Genomic DNA, 18,834 nt, shown 5'->3' on the forward strand with positions numbered 1-18,834 from the left:
CACCCGATAATCACCTAAACCATTCGAATCACCAGTTAATGATGGATGGATGGGTTGCGGGTGATGGATGAACCATGTGGACGGATGGGTCGGGTGGAGCAGATGAAAATCGGGTGACAAATACGGGTGGTGGTGATGGTTCACCCGACCCGAACCATTGACATCCTTAATAAAAGGGTTGCGGTTAATTTAAAAGAATTGTAGCTCTTAAATTGAGGGTTGCGGTTAGCTAAAAACCGCAGCCCTTTAGTGATGAAAGGGTTGCGGTTTTTAGGCTAACCGCAGCCCTTGAATATCCCAAACGTGAAATAAACCCCTCCCTTCCATTCCTATCTTTCCGCACCCGCTTTACAAAAGCCTCCTTCGCTAAAGCCTAAACCCTATTTCTCTCTCTCTCTCCTCCTAATTCCCATTAACCCATCTCCCCTGTTCTCAGCGCATCATCTCTCTCGTCCTCTTCTCTCTTACGCACGGCCTTCACAACCTCGCCGCCCCCTCTCAGTCCAGTGACTTGCCTGCTCTCCGCCTTGCTATTGGTAATTCTGCTATTTCTCTCTCCTAAATTGTTCTCCTTGGATCGCTACCCATATCTTTTTATAAAAAAAATTGAGTTTCGGTTAAATAGAAAAAATTGAGGAAAGCATGTGAAGCAATCAAGCCCTAGCTGTTTCTGAATCTTCTCCCCCTCTCTAACAAAAATTGCATTTTTTCATTGAATTTAAACAATGTCAAGCAATATCGCGGTTGCTGCAGTGACAACTGCCGACGACCAGATCTTGGAGTGCCATGTGGCTCCACATCGGAATCGGTGCTTGGGCTTGTGGAGTTGTAGTTCTGGGTTTAAGGGTTTATGAATTCTGTGGGTTTATGAGTTTGTGACTTAAAAATCAAAAGAGTGAATTTGTGAATTGGTAATTTATAGTGTTGGAAATTGTAACTTGTTTACTTTGTTATTGAATAAAATCGGTGAATTAGTGAATCATAATTTGTGAATTTCTTAGTAATAAACAAATTGTGATGTTGTCTTGTTAATCTTTAATGTGAGTAGTGCATTTTTTTTTCTTCAATAGAATGAACAATGGAGAACAAACGAGAGAGAAATATAGGAGGGAAGAGAATGAGGAGAGAGAATTAGGAAAGTGAGCTCTTTTATGATTCTAAAATCTGATTAATTTGAATATGATTCTTGACATTATGCATTTATTCGATTACGGCTACATTTTGTTATATTATTATGTTATAGAATGTTGCTTGTTGTATTGAACTTTGATTGACTACTGATTTTATCGTTGATATATTCATTCTTTAGATTAGATTTATGGTTGTGGATTTGCAAAATAATTGGTTGTTGGAACATCTGAGGTTTTGATATGGGTATGATTTGCAAAAAGTTGAGGAATTGTTATATTATGCTTTTTGAAGAACAATATTAGTTATATGAAATTTAGACTTAATGTGTGATTCTAGAAAGAGATGAAGGTGATTGGGTCATGCATATTCTAATTCTTCTTAAGGAATTTATATATTTGCCACATGTTTTTTTAATGAATGTCATATGTATTGGAATTCTTTCTGTTTACTCTGTTTAATAGAATGATTTACTCTGTTTTTTAACTGCACTAAACTGTATTTATTTTAGGGAAAAGCTATATGCAGTCCTAAGGGTTGTATATAAAAAGCTAAAAATGAAAATAAGTTGCATTAATTGATCATTTATTACATTGGTTGATGCAAAATTTTTCATAAATTCACAACTTATTTCCATTTTAAGTAGTGTATTTATATCTTATATGCAACCCTAAGAACTGCATATAGCATAACTCTTTATTCTATGTGTGTGGGGGTGTAAAGGAATAAATTCTAATAAGAAATTCCACCATTGTGCTCGTGCGTTTAGGTGCATATTGTCTTAGGTGTTTGCTTCTTTTTGTCCATTAGGTAAGGATTCTGTAGGGTTTTGTATTTTTTAAAGAATTGAACATTCAGTAATAACATCAAATGTTTTAATAAGAATTTTACTCATGCATTAAGTTTTTGTTCCTCAAAAGTTGGGTATATACTGATGATGCAGCACTCGAGTAATGTTCAAGTGTTATGTGAATATATATATTATGGTTGTTGTTATTATTATGTGATTATACATTATGGTTGTTGATATTATGATGTGGTTATAAATTATTTTTGGAGTCTTCGGTTAATATTACTGTCATGGATTATCACCTTGAAATTTGATAGAACTACAGTGTAATTTGTCCTCTTTATCGGTATGGATTTTTTTTACTTGAGGGTATATATGAAATATTTGTATTGATCTTGATTGTAAAGCTTATAGAACAGGAGATTTTTTTTTTTATAACTACCTTTTAAAGTTTAAACAATTGAAAAGGAGGAATTTTATATTTGATTCATGTTAAGTTGCAAATTGCAATAAACTGGTATTTATTTGAGGTTATATTTTCTGAGATCACTGAAAGACAGATTTGAAAAAGAATAGAGTAATCAAAACAGAAATAATAGTTTTGGTATATAAGTAGAGTATATGATGAATTTTTCGAACTTTTAAATAGCTACGCACCTCTGATAAATGTAGTCAATTGTTGTTTGCAGAAATAATGGATAACGTTACAAAAGAGGATTTGGGAAAGATCAACTGTTGGGTGCCAATAACTCCAGGAAAGCTGCCTGTTGCTGAGATTTCCAGTATCACAAGTGGTAGCATTTGCATCGATATGGTAACAACCCACCCAAATATTTATCAGCAGCTTATTAACACACTTTCGATCTTAATTAGTGTATTCTAATGTCATCGCCGTTGCAGGACAAGATCGATCTGGATGGACTTTCTTGTACTGAAATTCTGGGGTTAGCTGATGCTGCAAGTGTAATTCAGCAAGAACAATTTCAAACGTCGTCGCCGCCGCAGGACAAGTTCGATTTGGATGGACTTTCTTGTACTGAAATTCTGGGGCTAGCTGATGCTGCAAGTGTAATCCAGCAAGAACAATTTCAAACCCCAGCAAATGGTACTAGAATTAACAATCAGGCTGCTGCATCTGAACCTGCTTTGGGTGAGTATATACTAACACCTTCAACTATACATATATTCTTTCTTTTTCCTTGGAGAATATGTACTGTAATGTGGTATATTTTATCTGGTGGATGTTTTTTCTTGTCTTTCAATTTGTTACTCGTTTTACCCATCTTCTATCCAAGTGGTCAAATTTATAGGACATAATCATCATGTGAAATCTTGTTAAGCTTGGTTCAATGTGTGTTTTGTATGATATTAAATTTTTAAAATTTAATACGTAATGAAAGATGTAAATGGTGCATTAAGGAGTTGCAACCATCTTCTATCCAAGTGGTCAAACTTATAGTACTCTTCTTTTATATATATAAGGACATAATCATCATGTGAAATCTTGTTAAGCTTGATTCAATGTGTATTTTGTATGATATTAAATTTTTAAAATTTAATACGTGATGAAAGATGTAAATCGTGCATTAAGGAGTTGCAAGTGATTGTTTGGTATATAGGAAATTATGTAGGCAATAGAAGTTCCCATGATTTTCAGATTTGGTTAATTGTTTGGTTGACAGGAAGTGGGTAAAATGGGGGCATGAAAATTCGTGCAAATTTAAAATTCTCACAAAATGTAGTGATTCCCCCCTTAGTCACTCACAATTCCTACATAAATTCTTATGATTTACAACTCTCCTTATGAATACCAAACAATTTAGATTAATTCCTAGATTTTTTTATAAGGGAATTGATTTTCCACAAATTGTAAATTCTTATGGAAATTTTATTCTCATTACAACCAAACAAGCACTAAGTGTGTATAACTCTGAACAACATAGATTATATGATAGTACATCAAGTTTCTTTTAAGCCAACTAATTCTATACTTGTGAGATTGAGGTGGGAAGTGATTCCTACCTCGTATCCATGACGTATAAAACCCCATGAGACTCATTTAAGAAATTCTTCCTATCCCCTTTAAATTAGTCCTTTCATTTTACCTTACAAAAACTAATTACTACACTTGTGAAGAAATTAAAATCTCATTTTGTAGGCCAAACTTTGACGTAAAAGTTGACTAATGCTACACAAAGTTCTCAGAATTTCGATTATTCTATGTAGAGACAAAAATCTTAATAATTCATGTGGTACCTTTTTTTTATTTATGACCTACATTACTTTATGCCATTCCAATAGTTGGTTTAGTGCTTCTGTAAATTAATTGAAAATGTTGTCCTATATTAGGTGAGTTTATCCTTCAAACTCAACTCCAAATTTTAAACTGTGTCACATAGCTTTCCACTATTTTTTAATTTTACAGACTCACTTCAGAATCATTTTAATTTTATATTTTATGCCCTCACACTTTCTCCAAACTTACTCCACATTACTTTAACATTAAAAAAAGAAACAAATGGCATTTTTTGGTTGGGCAAAGGAAAGTAAAAGTTTCTTTGAAGCAATATCATAGTCAAGTAGAGTTTGGTATTTCAAGACTCTCTTCAAGACTTTGCAAGAGTTCACCTAAAAATATTGGTAGTCTTTGTCTCAGACTCCCTCAGTCTTTGTCTTAGACTCTCTCCTCAGACTTGGGATGTTCACACTCTTACTTCCTTCGTTCCTTTTTAAATGTAACAGAGGAATATATTATATCTCATAAAAAATACCCTTTTGTTGCATTTAAAAAGAAACGAAGAGAGTAAAAAAAAGGACCTAAGTAGCACTAAGATGTCAGATTAAAGTAATTATATGTATTTTCGTTGACCAATTAAAGTAATTAATAAATGAATTTTGGCAAACATTAACTATAATTATTTTTTGTGAAAAACTAATTAATAAAATATGTTACTAAAAACTATCTTATAGGACACTTGAGGTTGTGAAACACAATCTTACAACGAAAAGTGAGAGGTTGACCAGTTTTCCAGTTGTTGACCTTTCACGTGCGGCTCACGTGATTTCAAAAAGAAACCACATTTTCACTATTTTTCGTTAATTCTCCTCCCATTTTGGTTTTTTAGTGGGATTTTTGTAGATTGAGAATTCTTTCAAAAATAAAAACAGGTGAAAAGTGATTTAGGAGGAATGAGAGAAAAAAAAAAGGAAAGAAAAGGTTTTTTTTAAGTCACATAACATGCAAATGAGGGTGTCACCTTGTTAACATCAACAAATAGGCAACTCCTTACAATTCAAAATAAGGTGGTGGTCCACCATCTAAAACAGTTTATTAGGTAGTTGTTGACAATTTTTTTTTTTACAAAAAATTAGTTTAATTAGGTAGTGTTGACAAAATTCACTTGTACTAACAATAGTACTTATGTGACAAAAAGTAATCTCATTAGAAAAATTGTTTCGGCCTGCTTATGTGTGGAATTGCTAGTTTTGCACTTCCTCCATTTTCTTTCATTCTATCAGTTGACTTTTGATACTACTCACAAATTCTATTGTACTATTTATATGTAAGAAAAATCATTATTATGTGGATCTTATCGTATTTGTCTCAATATATATTTAAAAATATCAACCTTGTATAATATTTATTTGTACCTAACTAAAGATACTAATGCTCCAAGTTGCGAATTGACAAATATGCAAAGAACAAATAATATTTGTTAACTACGTGTTTAATTATATTTGTGTTTAAAATACCAAGGATGTCTTGGCCTAGTGGTTAAGATTGAGGTGCTGTGAACGATAGGTCACAGGTTCGAATCCCCCCTCCCCTTCTTTGTACTTTGTACTGCCTCGGAGCAAGTTTGGTAAGTTATGAAAATAAAAATGTCGTCTTCATGATTTGCCAAAGAAATAATTGCCAATAACTACCTTTCCATTATCATCGACTTTGTCCCTTTCCCTCGCAAGGAATCATATTTTGCTCTCTACTTTAGTCTTGGAGGAAGAAGACATATCTCTTTCAAATAACAAAGGAAAAAGCAATTAAAACTAATTTTCGGAAATAGTTGAGGGATCAAAGAGTTGTTAGAAAAAAACAAAAAAAAAAAAACCCAAAATTATAAACCCTAATTTCTAAAATGAACGAAATTTATCTGGAAATAGTTTTTAAACTTGGGACTAGCTCTAGAAGTGGCTAAATCAACTTGATAGAAGTTTTTTCTACCCTAGTTAAGAGAATTGGGGAGAAGTTTTTTATTTTGGGATGATTTAATTTGATAAGGATGGGAAGAAGAAAGGCTTTTTCTTAAGTATTTTCTTTGTTTTTTTTTATCATTCTTATTCTTTTGTGCGCATCTCCTAATATACGTCTTTGAACTTAAATATCTTTTATTATATATTAGTAAAAATCATAGCAATTGAATATTAGTAAAATACTCCCTCTGTTTTTCTTTATCATTCTCACTTTTATGTACGCACTTCCCAATGCACTTTTTTGAACTTAAATATCTTTCATTATATAATAGTAAAAATTATAACGATTGAATATTAATAAAATACTAATTGAGACGAATCAAACAAGATCTCACATGATTATATTTTTTTTATACATTGAAAACAATTGAGAAGATTCTCTCTAAGTATGAATAGTGCCAAGATTCTAAGTGAGAAAGATAAAAAAAACAGAGGGAATACTAATATTGACACAAACAAACAAGATTCAACTTGACTAATTTTTTTCTTTGGATGGAATCCGTGAAGGGGCATCGATTGTTTAGGTATTGGTAGTTAGAAGTTTATCTTTTTTATTTTTTTTACATCAAGAAAACATACAATTTAAACAGTAAAAATAGAACCATCTTGTGACAGGCACCGATCAAGACCTATTATGATGAATTTTTGCTATTAAATTACATGCCACCTTCATGCTAAATCTTCTCTGAATACGCGAACTTTCGTATAGTTACATTTGAGTTATATAGAGGCAAATTATTATTACTATTATCTTTTGCATTTAGTTAAATTTAATGTACATTAAATTGAAACAATACTTAATTTCAAAAATAAGATGAAAATTTAAACAATACTTTCTTCCAGAGTTGCCTAGCTTTTCATCTCTAAACTAGTTATTAGACCTGAATTATATTCGAGATAAGGTAAAATTTCATTAATTAACATTAAACTTTAAGATGATACCAACTTTATATCACTTGGTCTAGTTGTTATGACTTTAGTATATAAACTTGAGGTCATGGGATCAACTCCTATACTATGCAATTTTTAAATTTTTTTATTGTATGTTGATTGCATGGACTAAAACGTCTTTAGGTAGAGTGTCATGTGACATCGTTCTTTGTATAAGAACACCTTTTAATATAGTAGTACTAGTTTTTATGCACGCGATGTCTCCAACAATATTTTTGGGCATAGTTGTTACTAAGTATTGAAACAAACCATTTAAAGAGGAGATAAATACTGCTAATCAAGATTGATATGGATCGAGGTTCATGCCAAATCATGTACAGCGAAGCCAAGATAAATATAATTTGTTTTCATGATTTTATGTAATATTGTTGTTTCACTTATAGCTAACTGAATATGATTAACGTTAGTTGTTTGTTAATAGTCAAAAAAAATTGTAGCGAAAAGCCACGAAGCCACCAGTATACAAGTAACTAATCCATATAATTTTACTTACCTACCCATATGACTATCAATTCCACCTACCATATAACTATGAACCCCATATACACATATGATTGATGTATCTCACTTCTTTTTTTTCCATCTAATCCTCCACATTTTCATCTTTCTACTTCCTATATCTTCCATTCACTTAAAAAATTAGAACGATTGATTTCCTTATCTTCACTATCTTTCATAACTCACTCAAACAGTTTGAGATTTCATATTAATATTCATAACAAACACCACATTAAGAACCCAATTATGGTGTCAAAATTAACCCCATCAACGCTCCATTAATCTTTAGGATAATTTCGGTCTTTGTTTTTGTAGGTCTTTTTAGGCTTTCATTTCGATCGGGTGGTAATCATGTTCAAAACATTCATGGGAAAGGGATTGAAATTCGAGTTTATCTGGTAGATTAATTAAATGGAGCTTCAAGATAATTCTTTACGTTTTATGTTCTTGATTTTGTCCTAAAAATGTAATCGTTAACTAAATTTTTCAAAGATTCAGTTACATTATATTTGAACTTTTATTTGTGAAGATGGTTTTTATAAGAAATTCGTTGCTGAAATTTTCGAATCATCCACTTTTCCTTTTTCTTTCCCCTTTTTTTTCAAGACTTATTCTACTCTTTTTTTTTGGAATTTTAATTATTCATACTTTTCTAATATTTTTTCTGGGTTTTAAATTATTCATAAGAAATTTCAATAAAATCACTTGTTTTCATCGATTTTCAATTTCACTATTTGTTTTGTCAAATTAGTGTAATTTCATTTTTAATTTGATTTTTGTGTCATTGTTATTGTATTCGAAATTGAATTATACGTTATAATTCTTTTTTTTTTGCAACAAACATCTACTGATTTTTTAAATAATTATTTCGAAATTTATACCATACAATACAAACTTAAATTATTCATGTAATTTGAATATAAGAGTTAGTTTTTTTTTCAACTAATTTCAAATAACATGCAAGATTAAAAAGAATTATGTACCTTTTTTAGAAGTTCGCAAATCGCAAATGGACAAATGTGAATCCCCCTGTCGAAATTTTGTGTTTTTGAGAACGAAGTATGTAATTGCTAATCGGATGTTCTATTGTATTGGTAATTCTTTTTCAATATGTAATTGTAAATGGTTCTTGGGAAAGGAGTATGTAATTGCTAATGGGTTATAGTTTGTAATTGAATTTTGTTGTTTTTGTAAAATTTCCTCATTTGAGTGATTTGTATAACATGAATTATGCAATTCTATTGATTTCAGTTAACTTGTTATTGATTGTTATAATTGTATTTCCAGCAGTTTTTTTGAAGTCTCTTTTTAGTTGAAATTAGTTTTGTAATTTAGAAATGAAAGGGGGTAAAACAGTCTCTTTAAATGGGGACATCATAGCTCTCCCTTCCATTATATAATAGAGATAGATTAGTTTTTTTTGTCCCGGGTGATGCCGCGAGTTACTAAGATTTTCATGGTAAAAAATTATCATCTAATCTTGCATAGTTTATTGGTTAGAACTTTAACATATTAACTTGAGATCACATAGTCATATCTTATATATAGTATGTTTCTATTCTTTTATGTGTATAATGATGACATGAAATGAGACAACTAAAAGGAGGGTGGCACATAACGCATAGACTTGCTTAAGAACGTTTTTTAATATATTCGTATAGATAGTACAATTCATGAACCTTTATTCTTTATTTCTTTATATAGTTTTTAGAGCAATAAGTTTGGTTAGAATTTTAGCATATTAACTTGAGATCACATGGTCAATTCTTATAGTATCTTTTTATTTTTTTAATGTGCATGATATAAAATGAGACGACTAGAAGAGAGTGCCACATAACACAGACTTACTTAAAAACGCTTTTTAATATATTACTATAGGTAGTACAATTCATGAACCTTTATTCTTTATATAGTTTTTAGATCAATAAGAAAACCAATGAATTTCCTTATAAAAAAAAAAAACCAATGAATGTTTATAGATCAATAAGAAAACGCTGAAAACCACATAACGCGTTTGACGGGAACGTTTTTCCTATGTTACTCGTACTCGGTTGTTTGAAATGTATATGAGTGCATGTTTAAAAAAAAAAAATTGTAGGGTCAAAGATTTAGTTGAGTTGGAAGGGGATAATAAGTGATTGATTGCATGTCCACTTGTGTGAATCAGTACTATCTGAATACCAATATATAAAAATGTATTTTTTTTCTGGTGAAAAGGATATCATTGGCAAGTTGAGACCTAATTTCTTTGCAAAGAAAGATATGGTGAAAATTGAAAATTGATATTATTAGAATGCTTGTTGGTACTCCCATAAAAAAGTATTGAAATATTTTCTAATACTATTCTAAAACTAACAAACAAGTTTTTTTTAATTAGTTGAACATTTTTTAAATTTTCAACTGCAAAATAGCACCAAACATCACTCTTCAATATGATCTCCAATCTTTGAGCATGAGCACATGTTGGGTAGAATTGGCTCCTCATTTTCTTTCATTGTGACTTTATGAGACATAAGATTTAGGTTATAATCTCTTAATAGACTTCTGCTTCACTTTTGTGCATGGTCTCTAAAAAACATCTTTGATCGTTGTATCTTATAAAATAATGTTGTATACTTTTGAAAGTATATAGTGAGTACATATTGATGAGATTTTATATTCAAGATTAAAAAAGATTTGAAGAATTTGAAAAAAATGGAAATTTTAGGTATATATTAGTCCAATCTTATCATATTTGTAGTTATTGCTTGTATATAATTCAACAATGTGGTTGATAGGCACAAATGAGAAGGTGAATGTTGAAGTTCCACCAACCCCGTCGAAAAACAAAAGGCAAAGAGTTGGCTTAAATGTAAACAAGAAGCCTGGTGAGAAACGTCAAAATAAGTATTATTGGGCGAAAATTGATGTTCAAAAGGTGCACACTCCCAAGCCTAAAACTCCAAAACCAGTAACTCCCAAGCCAATTAGAAAGAAAGCTCTTAAAAAAGAGGTTAAAAGAGATCAGGTTCCTAACTGCAAACGAGCTTTGAATTTTGAGGAAGGTAGGGTTGTCAAGGTTGAGAAAGGAGAAACGAAAAACACTGAAAAACAACTAACTGACGATTTAAGTGTTTATCGAAGACTTCGATGTAAATGTCTTAGTCAGTGTCAAAAGTTGGGGCCGAATTTTGTAAAATCTTTCAAGAAAAGATCACAAAGGAATAAGAAGTCGAGTTTTAAACAATTTGAAGGATTTCACCATACTTCCATCCTTCAAGATTTGCTTGATCGAATTGCTGTTGTAAAAGGTAAATCAAGGATGTTATTGTTTAGCCGAGTGAAGACTTTTGAAGAAGTAAAAGAGTCTTCAAAATGTATTATGAGTATACTAGCTTCACCAATGAGGTTCAACAAGAAAAAGAGATCATCGAAGAGATTGACTTCAACAGTTAGGAAGCAAGCGATCATCCCTGATCACACAATGCCATGTTCTCTTCCTTTATTAGAGTCGCTTATCCCAAGTGAGGGTACGTTCTCATTATTTTAACTTTCTAGACAATATTTCAGTACCTAAAATTTAATAAATAAATTGTTGCAGAGAATAAGCAAGATAAGGTGGATGTAGAACTATGTCAAATTGGGAGTGAAGAACTACACGAAAGAGTTGTTTCTTCGTCACGTTGCTCTACCTCAAACCGTCTTTCAAACACAGAAAACAAAGTAAAGGTTGCAAAAGAAAAGATGTCAAAGCGTACCTATAAACGCAAGGATAAACGTGAAAATTATTTGAGCAAGCTTGATGGTAATAATGTTGTTACTTTAAACTGAATCATAATAGTAATTTTATTATTTTTATGATTTTTATTATTGTTATTGTTATAGCTAAATTTATGATTTTGTTTCATGTAGATTGGAATAATACATCATTAGAACAAATAATGGATGCGTTTGTTCAAGAATTTGAAGCTTTGCAACTTTACGATGACCCTAAGAAACTTGAAAGATGGAGTGTAATGTTGAGTGAGCCAAATATTGGAGATGATGGATCTGAAATACCAAATGAAGAGAGCGCTCGTTTTAGAGAAGAAAGAGAGATTTTGCTTGCAAAGATTTATGAATTTATTTCTGAAATGACCAAATATCAAGGTAAATCAACTTTTTATAATTTCTTACGTTTCACTACAAAATATATTTCACTCCTAATATTAAAGATTCGAGCATATCTAACATCGTCTGCTGATATCATATTGTAACCTTTATGATAATGACAGGGAGTAAGGAATTTGTGAAATGGAATGGTTCCGTATTGGATTCGATGGTTGGTGTTTTTCTCACACAAAATGTGTCTGATGTTCTCTCAAGGTATGTATTCAGATTTTAATATAGTATTTGAAATTGTAAATTAGTAAGTAAAGAGATAAAAGTAAGGAAGATAATGTTAAATAGGAGAGGAAAATGAGGGATTAATTAGGTCATAAAATAATGTATAATGTTATGATTGTTGTAGTAATGCATTTGTAGATAAGTACTTCTACATGTTGATTAATGTGTATGCATAATCTTATGATTATTGTAGTAATGCATACATGGCATTGGCCTCACGATATCCTATAAAAGGAGGAAATAATGAAGATGGAGGTGATGCCAAATTGAATAATGGCAGCAACAAGACAGAGAGTGTGGGTAGTAACGTGATCATTGAGTATCCTTACGAAGAAGAAACGATTCCAGTTCTATATGAGGAGGAAACAATTTCAATTCCAGTTGAAGTAAATTCTTCACCTTTTTCGGGTGGAGAAGAAATTGAAGAAGGAGGAGATTCGACTAAGGAATATGAAGCTGCATTTAATGATATGATGCAATTATTACCTTTCCTACAAAAATATAAATTAGAAGATAAAAAAGTTGGAGATAAACCAAATAAGGTTAAGGTTGATTGGGAAGGCATTCGACTCCATTTTGTAGGGAAGAATAATAATCCTCAAAGGAATCCAGACACACACGATTCCGTAGATTGGGATGCAGTAAGGAAAGCTCCACTTGCGCATATTGCTACTACAATTAAGGAAAGGGGTCAAAATTGGATTATCGCAAGGAAAATTCAGGTATTATATATGTTAATAGCTTATTTTTGTGGGAGGTATGTTGATAAAATTTGAATGATTGAGAATTTATTTAAGCTTTGCCGTTTTATATAAAGGTTGTAGTTATTGTTACAATTTTTTCTCTTTATTTGATTTCATTTCTTTTGTAAGTTAATTGTGAGGAGGAAATAGTAGATTGGATTTGAGGCTCTTGGTGTATTGGAGGATTATTTAAAAACTTAACAGAAGTACGTAAAATAAAGAAATGATGGAGGAAAGAAAAAACTGTGAGTAAATTGTAAAACTTGGGAAAACAAAAAGAGTGAAAAGCTAAATAAGGAGGTTCATTTTTTTAGTTTCAATTAAAATCTGTTACAATCTTCCAAATGAGTGGAACTTAATGTTTTTTTATTTCCCCATAAATATAGAGAATGCTCAATCGACTAATTCATCAACATGGGACTCTGGATGTTCAATGGTTACGTGATGCCCCACCTCAAGTAGCAAAGTAAGTTAGGAATGTACTAGTATCTTTTATTATTTGAATTTTTTTACACATATTTCGAATTGATATTTAAGTTCCTTAATTTATTTCATTCCCAGGGCATATTTGCTAAGCTTTTATGGACTTGGCTTGAAAAGTGTCGAATGCTTGCGGTTATTAACACTTCACCACCATGGCTTCCCCGTAAGAATTGTCCTGTTATGAGTTCCTGAGAATATCTACATGTCAATAGTTTCTTTGAGTGATTCCTTATCTACCTCCTAATAATTCAAGGACCAGTCACATTTCTAATAATTATGGTTATTTTTCTGGTTTATCACTGTCAAGGTTGATGTAAATATCGCTCGAACTGCGATACGTCTAGGTTGGGTTCCTCTCAAGCCATTGCCTCTAGGATTGCCCTTTCATCTTCTTCAAAAGTAAGTATATATATTTGTTTAACTACGTCATATTCAATACTGTAATTTTAAATATGTTGTTTAACTTTGATATTTGTTTGATGTAGGTACCCATTAGAAAATGAAATCCAGCAATATTTGTGGCCCAGATTGTGCCATCTGAAGCAAGAATCATTGTATAGTTTAATTATATCTCCCAAGCGATAATTTTTATTTTCCAAAATTTCTTAGAAAGAAATTTAATAAATGAAGTGATACGTTTCACTTTTAATTTTTGTTTTATTATAATCTAAATCCAATTGTTATACAACTTAATTTATTTTGTTTTTGGTTGTTAGGTATCAAATACATTATCAGATGATCACATTCGGAAAGGTAATTCTTTTTTAGTATATAAATGGTTATTAATTTTTTTTATGCACCACAAAATGATATTCCATTGTAGGTTTTTTGTCTCAAGAAAAATCCGAACTGTAGAGCATGTCCACTCAAACAAAATTGCAAATATTACAAAAGCGTGGTAGACAGGTTCGTAGTCATTTCTTTATTATAAATTTAGTTAGAACACTTTGTGCTGCGGGGCCATTCTCATCACCATTTAAAACATTGTATATGAACTTATCCATTTGAATGTATTTGTTTTGAACATTTATGGAAATATGATTAATATGATAACACTAAGGACGTTTTCGTCATACTACTTTATTAAAGTTGACTGGGATGAGTGTTGTTTTCATTTTATTTTTCAAGTGAAGAGAATGAAACCTAAATAAAGTGTATAAAAAGTATGAAGTACACATCTCGCAAATCGCCTTCTAACTATTTTTTAATTTGGATTGCAGTACGAAAATTAAACATCCTCTTCTGTCGTGGACAAACAATAAGATGGTGAAATCAAAGAGGAATTCTAAGAAGATTAAGAATCTACCAAATCCTTTTAACATAAAAAAATCTTCCATACCTTTGCTTGTGACCTCGAATCATGATTTATCCATTACCGCAAATCTGTCTCCCATAATAGATTGTAATACAAACCTACCTCTTTTGAAATCACATCATAGTACCTCCTCCCAACAATGTAATCCTATAGTTGAGTTTCCCGCATCTCCAAAGAAAGCTGAAGAAGCTGACATTGAAGATTTATTCAAAGATGACGATGTGAATGAGGTGGATGAAGAAGATTGTATAGTTATCAAGCTTGAAACACATTTGTTTGAACAAGCATTGTCGAGCTCAATTGAAGAGCATAATGTGTCATCACACAACGATGGTTTGTCAAGAGCTTTAGTTAGTATATCTCCAGATGATACCTCTATTCCTTTGCCTAAGCAAATTAATCCGGCTCGTTTGAGGACAGAACACCAAGTGTAAGTTGTTATGTTTATGCAAATTAAGTTTAATATATCTATTACATAAATTATAATACTTTTAGTTAGTGTTAATACTAAATAATAATGTTTATGTCTTGCAGATACGAATTGCCGTACAATCACTTGCTCCTCAAAGATGTATGTCATTTTTCTAAATCTTTGATATCATTCTTTTGCATATACTATACATTTTTTGATACAATTTTACTATATTGTATCAGTTCGATAGGCAACAAGGACACATACCTTATCTTCTTGCCATATGGAGACAAGGTAATACATTGCAACTTATTACTCTTCTGTTTTATCATATAAATAATTAATTAATAATCCATTTCACAGGTCAAAATGAGAAGATTGGTGATAATCTGGAAGGGTGCTACGACCATAGTGTTCCAGGAACAATTTTGGTAAGCATTGATAATAAAGGAAAATTAATGATATTTATTATATTATAAATGACTTAATTTTAAAAATAAAATTTACAACAGATACCTGTTCGATCAGCAATGAGAGGATCATTTCCTCTCAATGGTACCTATTTTCAAGTTAATGAGGTAATTATTTTAACTTTGAACCAAACTTCAAATTTACATTTTATATAATAATTGCAAAAATTAATTTACATTTATTTTGAAAAACTGTATAGGTTTTTGCGGACGATGAAAGTAGTGAACATCCCATCAACGTTCCTACAAGTTTGATATGGATGCTAGAGAAACGAACTTTATACTGTGGTTCTGGCACATCATCAATATTTAGAGGTATCAACAAATATTTATATTTTTTCATATAAAAAGAGAAGTTTTTATTATACTAGTAGTAATGGTCTTGTATAAGATTGTAAAGATACTGATCTTGCACTTGTGAAAATAGGTTTAACTGAAGACGAGATTCAGCGTTGTTGTTGGCAAGGTACATATTTATATGTTATATATTATTACAATTCGAGAAGACGTGAATAAAAGACAAATACAAAGTTAGAAATAAAATATAAAAGTAGCAACATGTGAAGAGCAAATGTTTATAATAAATATAAAGTTAAGAACCCTTGATCATTAATAAACAATTAATTGAATATTGTGCATCGGTTATATAAAATATGGTGGAGTATTAACTTACATAGTGGTTTGCTCATGTTTTCATGTATATTTTGTTTATGTTTGTTTTCATGTATATTTAGGTTATGTTTGCACAAGGAGTTTTAATAAAAAAACTCGAGCGCCAAAGCCGTTACCGCTCAGATTTCATAATCGTCTACAAGTAAAGGGAAAACTGCAGCAAGATGGAGATGATGAGGATTAGATGTGAATTAAGGTTTGTTGTATAGTAATTAGGGAGGTGATTCTTTTACACTTGTAAAAAAAATCTAGGCTAATCACAAAATTATAAGATGTAATTATGAAGTTGTATTATTGTTCTTAATCTATATAATTTAAATGATTATGAGCAACTTTATGATTGATAAATAATTGTAAGTGATGTTTTTTTTTTTTTTTTTTATGTTTGGCACTTCTCGATGGATGAATTTTTAGCGAGAATTAATATTTGAACTAGTTTTTAGGCCTATATATGCCTTAGGTAATTATATTTATTAAGTTTTATTTTAAAATGATAATATCAAGTATTACTTGATTTAGGGTCAGTTCTCTTCGGCATAAAATAGCTGAACTGAAATAAATAGTGATATGTGAGAGTAAAAGTATTGTTCAAAACTGAACTGAATTGAACTGACTGACAATAAGGTGGGGAGAACAGACCCTAATGGTTAAGACTTGCTTAAGAATGCCTTTTAATATATTAGTATAAATATAGATTTTTAAAGGGTCATTTAAAAGGTAGCTTAAACAAAAAAAATAATTTCAATAAATTAAATTGCGAAACGCTTTCTTTGGAGAAATATACTTCTCACTTCTCCGGTTTTGAGATTGAGATGGTGACCAAATTTTTCAGATAGATATAGCTGCGAGTATGGTATAAATGGCGGAGAAATGATAAAACACAATCCACTAGTGATTTTGAAACCACTAACAAACAAAGTTGGAGGGTTTGGTTTTTATTAAAATAATTTTCTGAGAAGTTGAAAACTGACAGAAGGATGGCATTGGTTGGATGTCATGAAAGGATGGCATTGGTTGGATGTCGTGAAAAGTGGATTTAGTCACGTGGCATCGTTCCAATAAATATAACTTCACGTGGAATTGATGTCCTATTCGTTCAAATATTAGGGACACCAATATTTCTCTTTTTTTTCACTCATATTTTCTAATATTTTTTTACTCATATTAGCCCAATGCTTCATATAGTCCTTGGGCTGTTTTCTCAACAGTATTCCAATTTTGAGTGACAAGCGGCAACGCAAGGTTTTTTATTTGACAGGAATTTACTTAGGGTGATCCACTAACAAGGTTCCACAAGTTTAAGGCTTTTTTTCTGTTTTAAAAATTAGGTGGCATTTTTTTACGGTTTTAAAAATAAGTTATTATGTGTTGAGACTTGAGACTATGTATTGTGTAACAGCCATGTGGCATTTCTTTGTGGGGTAACTTTTGCATAGAAGTTTTAGGAGAAATAATAGAAAGGAAAATTTATTATTTTATATTAAAGTTGAATGTATGTGTGATGGAAAGTTCGTGGTTTCATTTTAAAAATAGAAACAAAAAAGGATAAACTAATAAAGGATATCCCCCAAAAAAATACGGATAAACTAATAAAGACAGCAGCGAGTACATCTCACATAGTGTCACCTAACAAGATGTGCTTACAAATTCTAAACAAGACATGTTTACGCACAAACACTGGTCTAGAGTACATCAAGGGGTCCGTCAGCTAATAATAAGGGCCCATATTCTAGTTTATATATGGGCTCATATTCCAATTTCTAGTAAAAAGTGTTTAAAAATTCTAACAAGACATGTTTATGCACAAACAATGGTCTAGAATACACTAACAAGGGTCCATCAGTTAATTATAAGGATCCATATTCGAGTTGTCTACATGGGATCAATTCCAGTTTTTTTTTTTTTTTTTTGAAAGAGAAATTTCATTAATTGAAGGCCAAACGGCATCTACAATAGGTATTAATGTAAAACAAGATACAATTAAACAAGACTAAATCAAATTCGTCTTCGAAGAAACTACAATGAACCAGATCGAATAATACAGCACATCCCTCTTGTATTTGCTGAATCAAGCAGCTATTGACGAGGAAGTCTATCATTCTGATATAGTTTGGGAAGAACATTCTTGATCGAGTCAAGTTGACCGCATCCGAGATTTCAATACCTTCATGTTGAGTCTCGAACTTCAACCAATGAGAATAATTTCTCATACCTAAATACAAAAGAACCATACTTGCAACTCCCATAGGGGAGAAGGAGGTTTCCAAAACAGAAACTAAAAACCCCATAACAGGATTTGAGAAACTCTCATAAAGAGAGACTAATTTATTGAACAAAACAAGAAAATGAATTAAAAACTGGAAATAAAAGGGGAAAAGGGGCTTACCATGGATGAAAACATCCATGGCAGCCCCTAATTGATGAAGAAAGGGTAGGGGAGGCTAGGGTTTGAGAGAGAGAAAAAGAGAGAGGAGGCTGGGGTTTTTGAAATGAAGGAGATGGATCAATTCCAGTTTATATCATAAAATTATTTAAAAATTCTAAACAACATTTATTTATTCAGAAACAATGGTCACAACATAAACAAGGGCTCACAAGTTAATAATAAGGGCACATATTTTAGTTTTCTACACGGGCTCAATTCTAGTTTCTAGCAACAAGTGTTTAAAAATTGTAAACAACATTTATTTATTCACAAACCATGGTTTTCACAACATAAATAATGGTCCACAAGTAAATAATAAGGGCCTATATTC

General features: G+C 31.2%; 1 protein-coding gene across 1 annotated transcript; it reads left to right on the forward strand.

Moving 5' to 3' along the window:
• Positions 1–408: 408 nt before the first annotated feature.
• On the forward strand, positions 409–16,892 carry LOC104903653 (protein ROS1C). Its single transcript, XM_019251637.2, has 21 exons — positions 409–536; positions 2,608–2,732; positions 2,819–3,068; positions 10,396–11,402; positions 11,510–11,746; positions 11,872–11,962; positions 12,177–12,705; positions 13,113–13,192; positions 13,288–13,372; positions 13,517–13,608; positions 13,695–13,763; positions 13,926–13,962; positions 14,033–14,115; positions 14,430–14,954; positions 15,059–15,095; positions 15,179–15,230; positions 15,300–15,367; positions 15,449–15,514; positions 15,607–15,721; positions 15,834–15,872; positions 16,141–16,892. The coding sequence occupies exons 4-21, from the start codon at positions 11,342–11,344 to the stop codon at positions 16,260–16,262; spliced, it is 2,388 nt and encodes a 795-aa protein (XP_019107182.2). The 5' UTR covers positions 409–536; positions 2,608–2,732; positions 2,819–3,068; positions 10,396–11,341; the 3' UTR covers positions 16,263–16,892.
• The last annotated feature ends 1,942 nt before the right edge of the window (positions 16,893–18,834 follow it).

This window comes from Beta vulgaris, chromosome 9, assembly GCF_026745355.1.
Source record: "Beta vulgaris subsp. vulgaris cultivar EL10 chromosome 9, EL10.2, whole genome shotgun sequence".
Lineage (NCBI taxonomy): Eukaryota > Viridiplantae > Streptophyta > Magnoliopsida > Caryophyllales > Amaranthaceae > Beta > Beta vulgaris.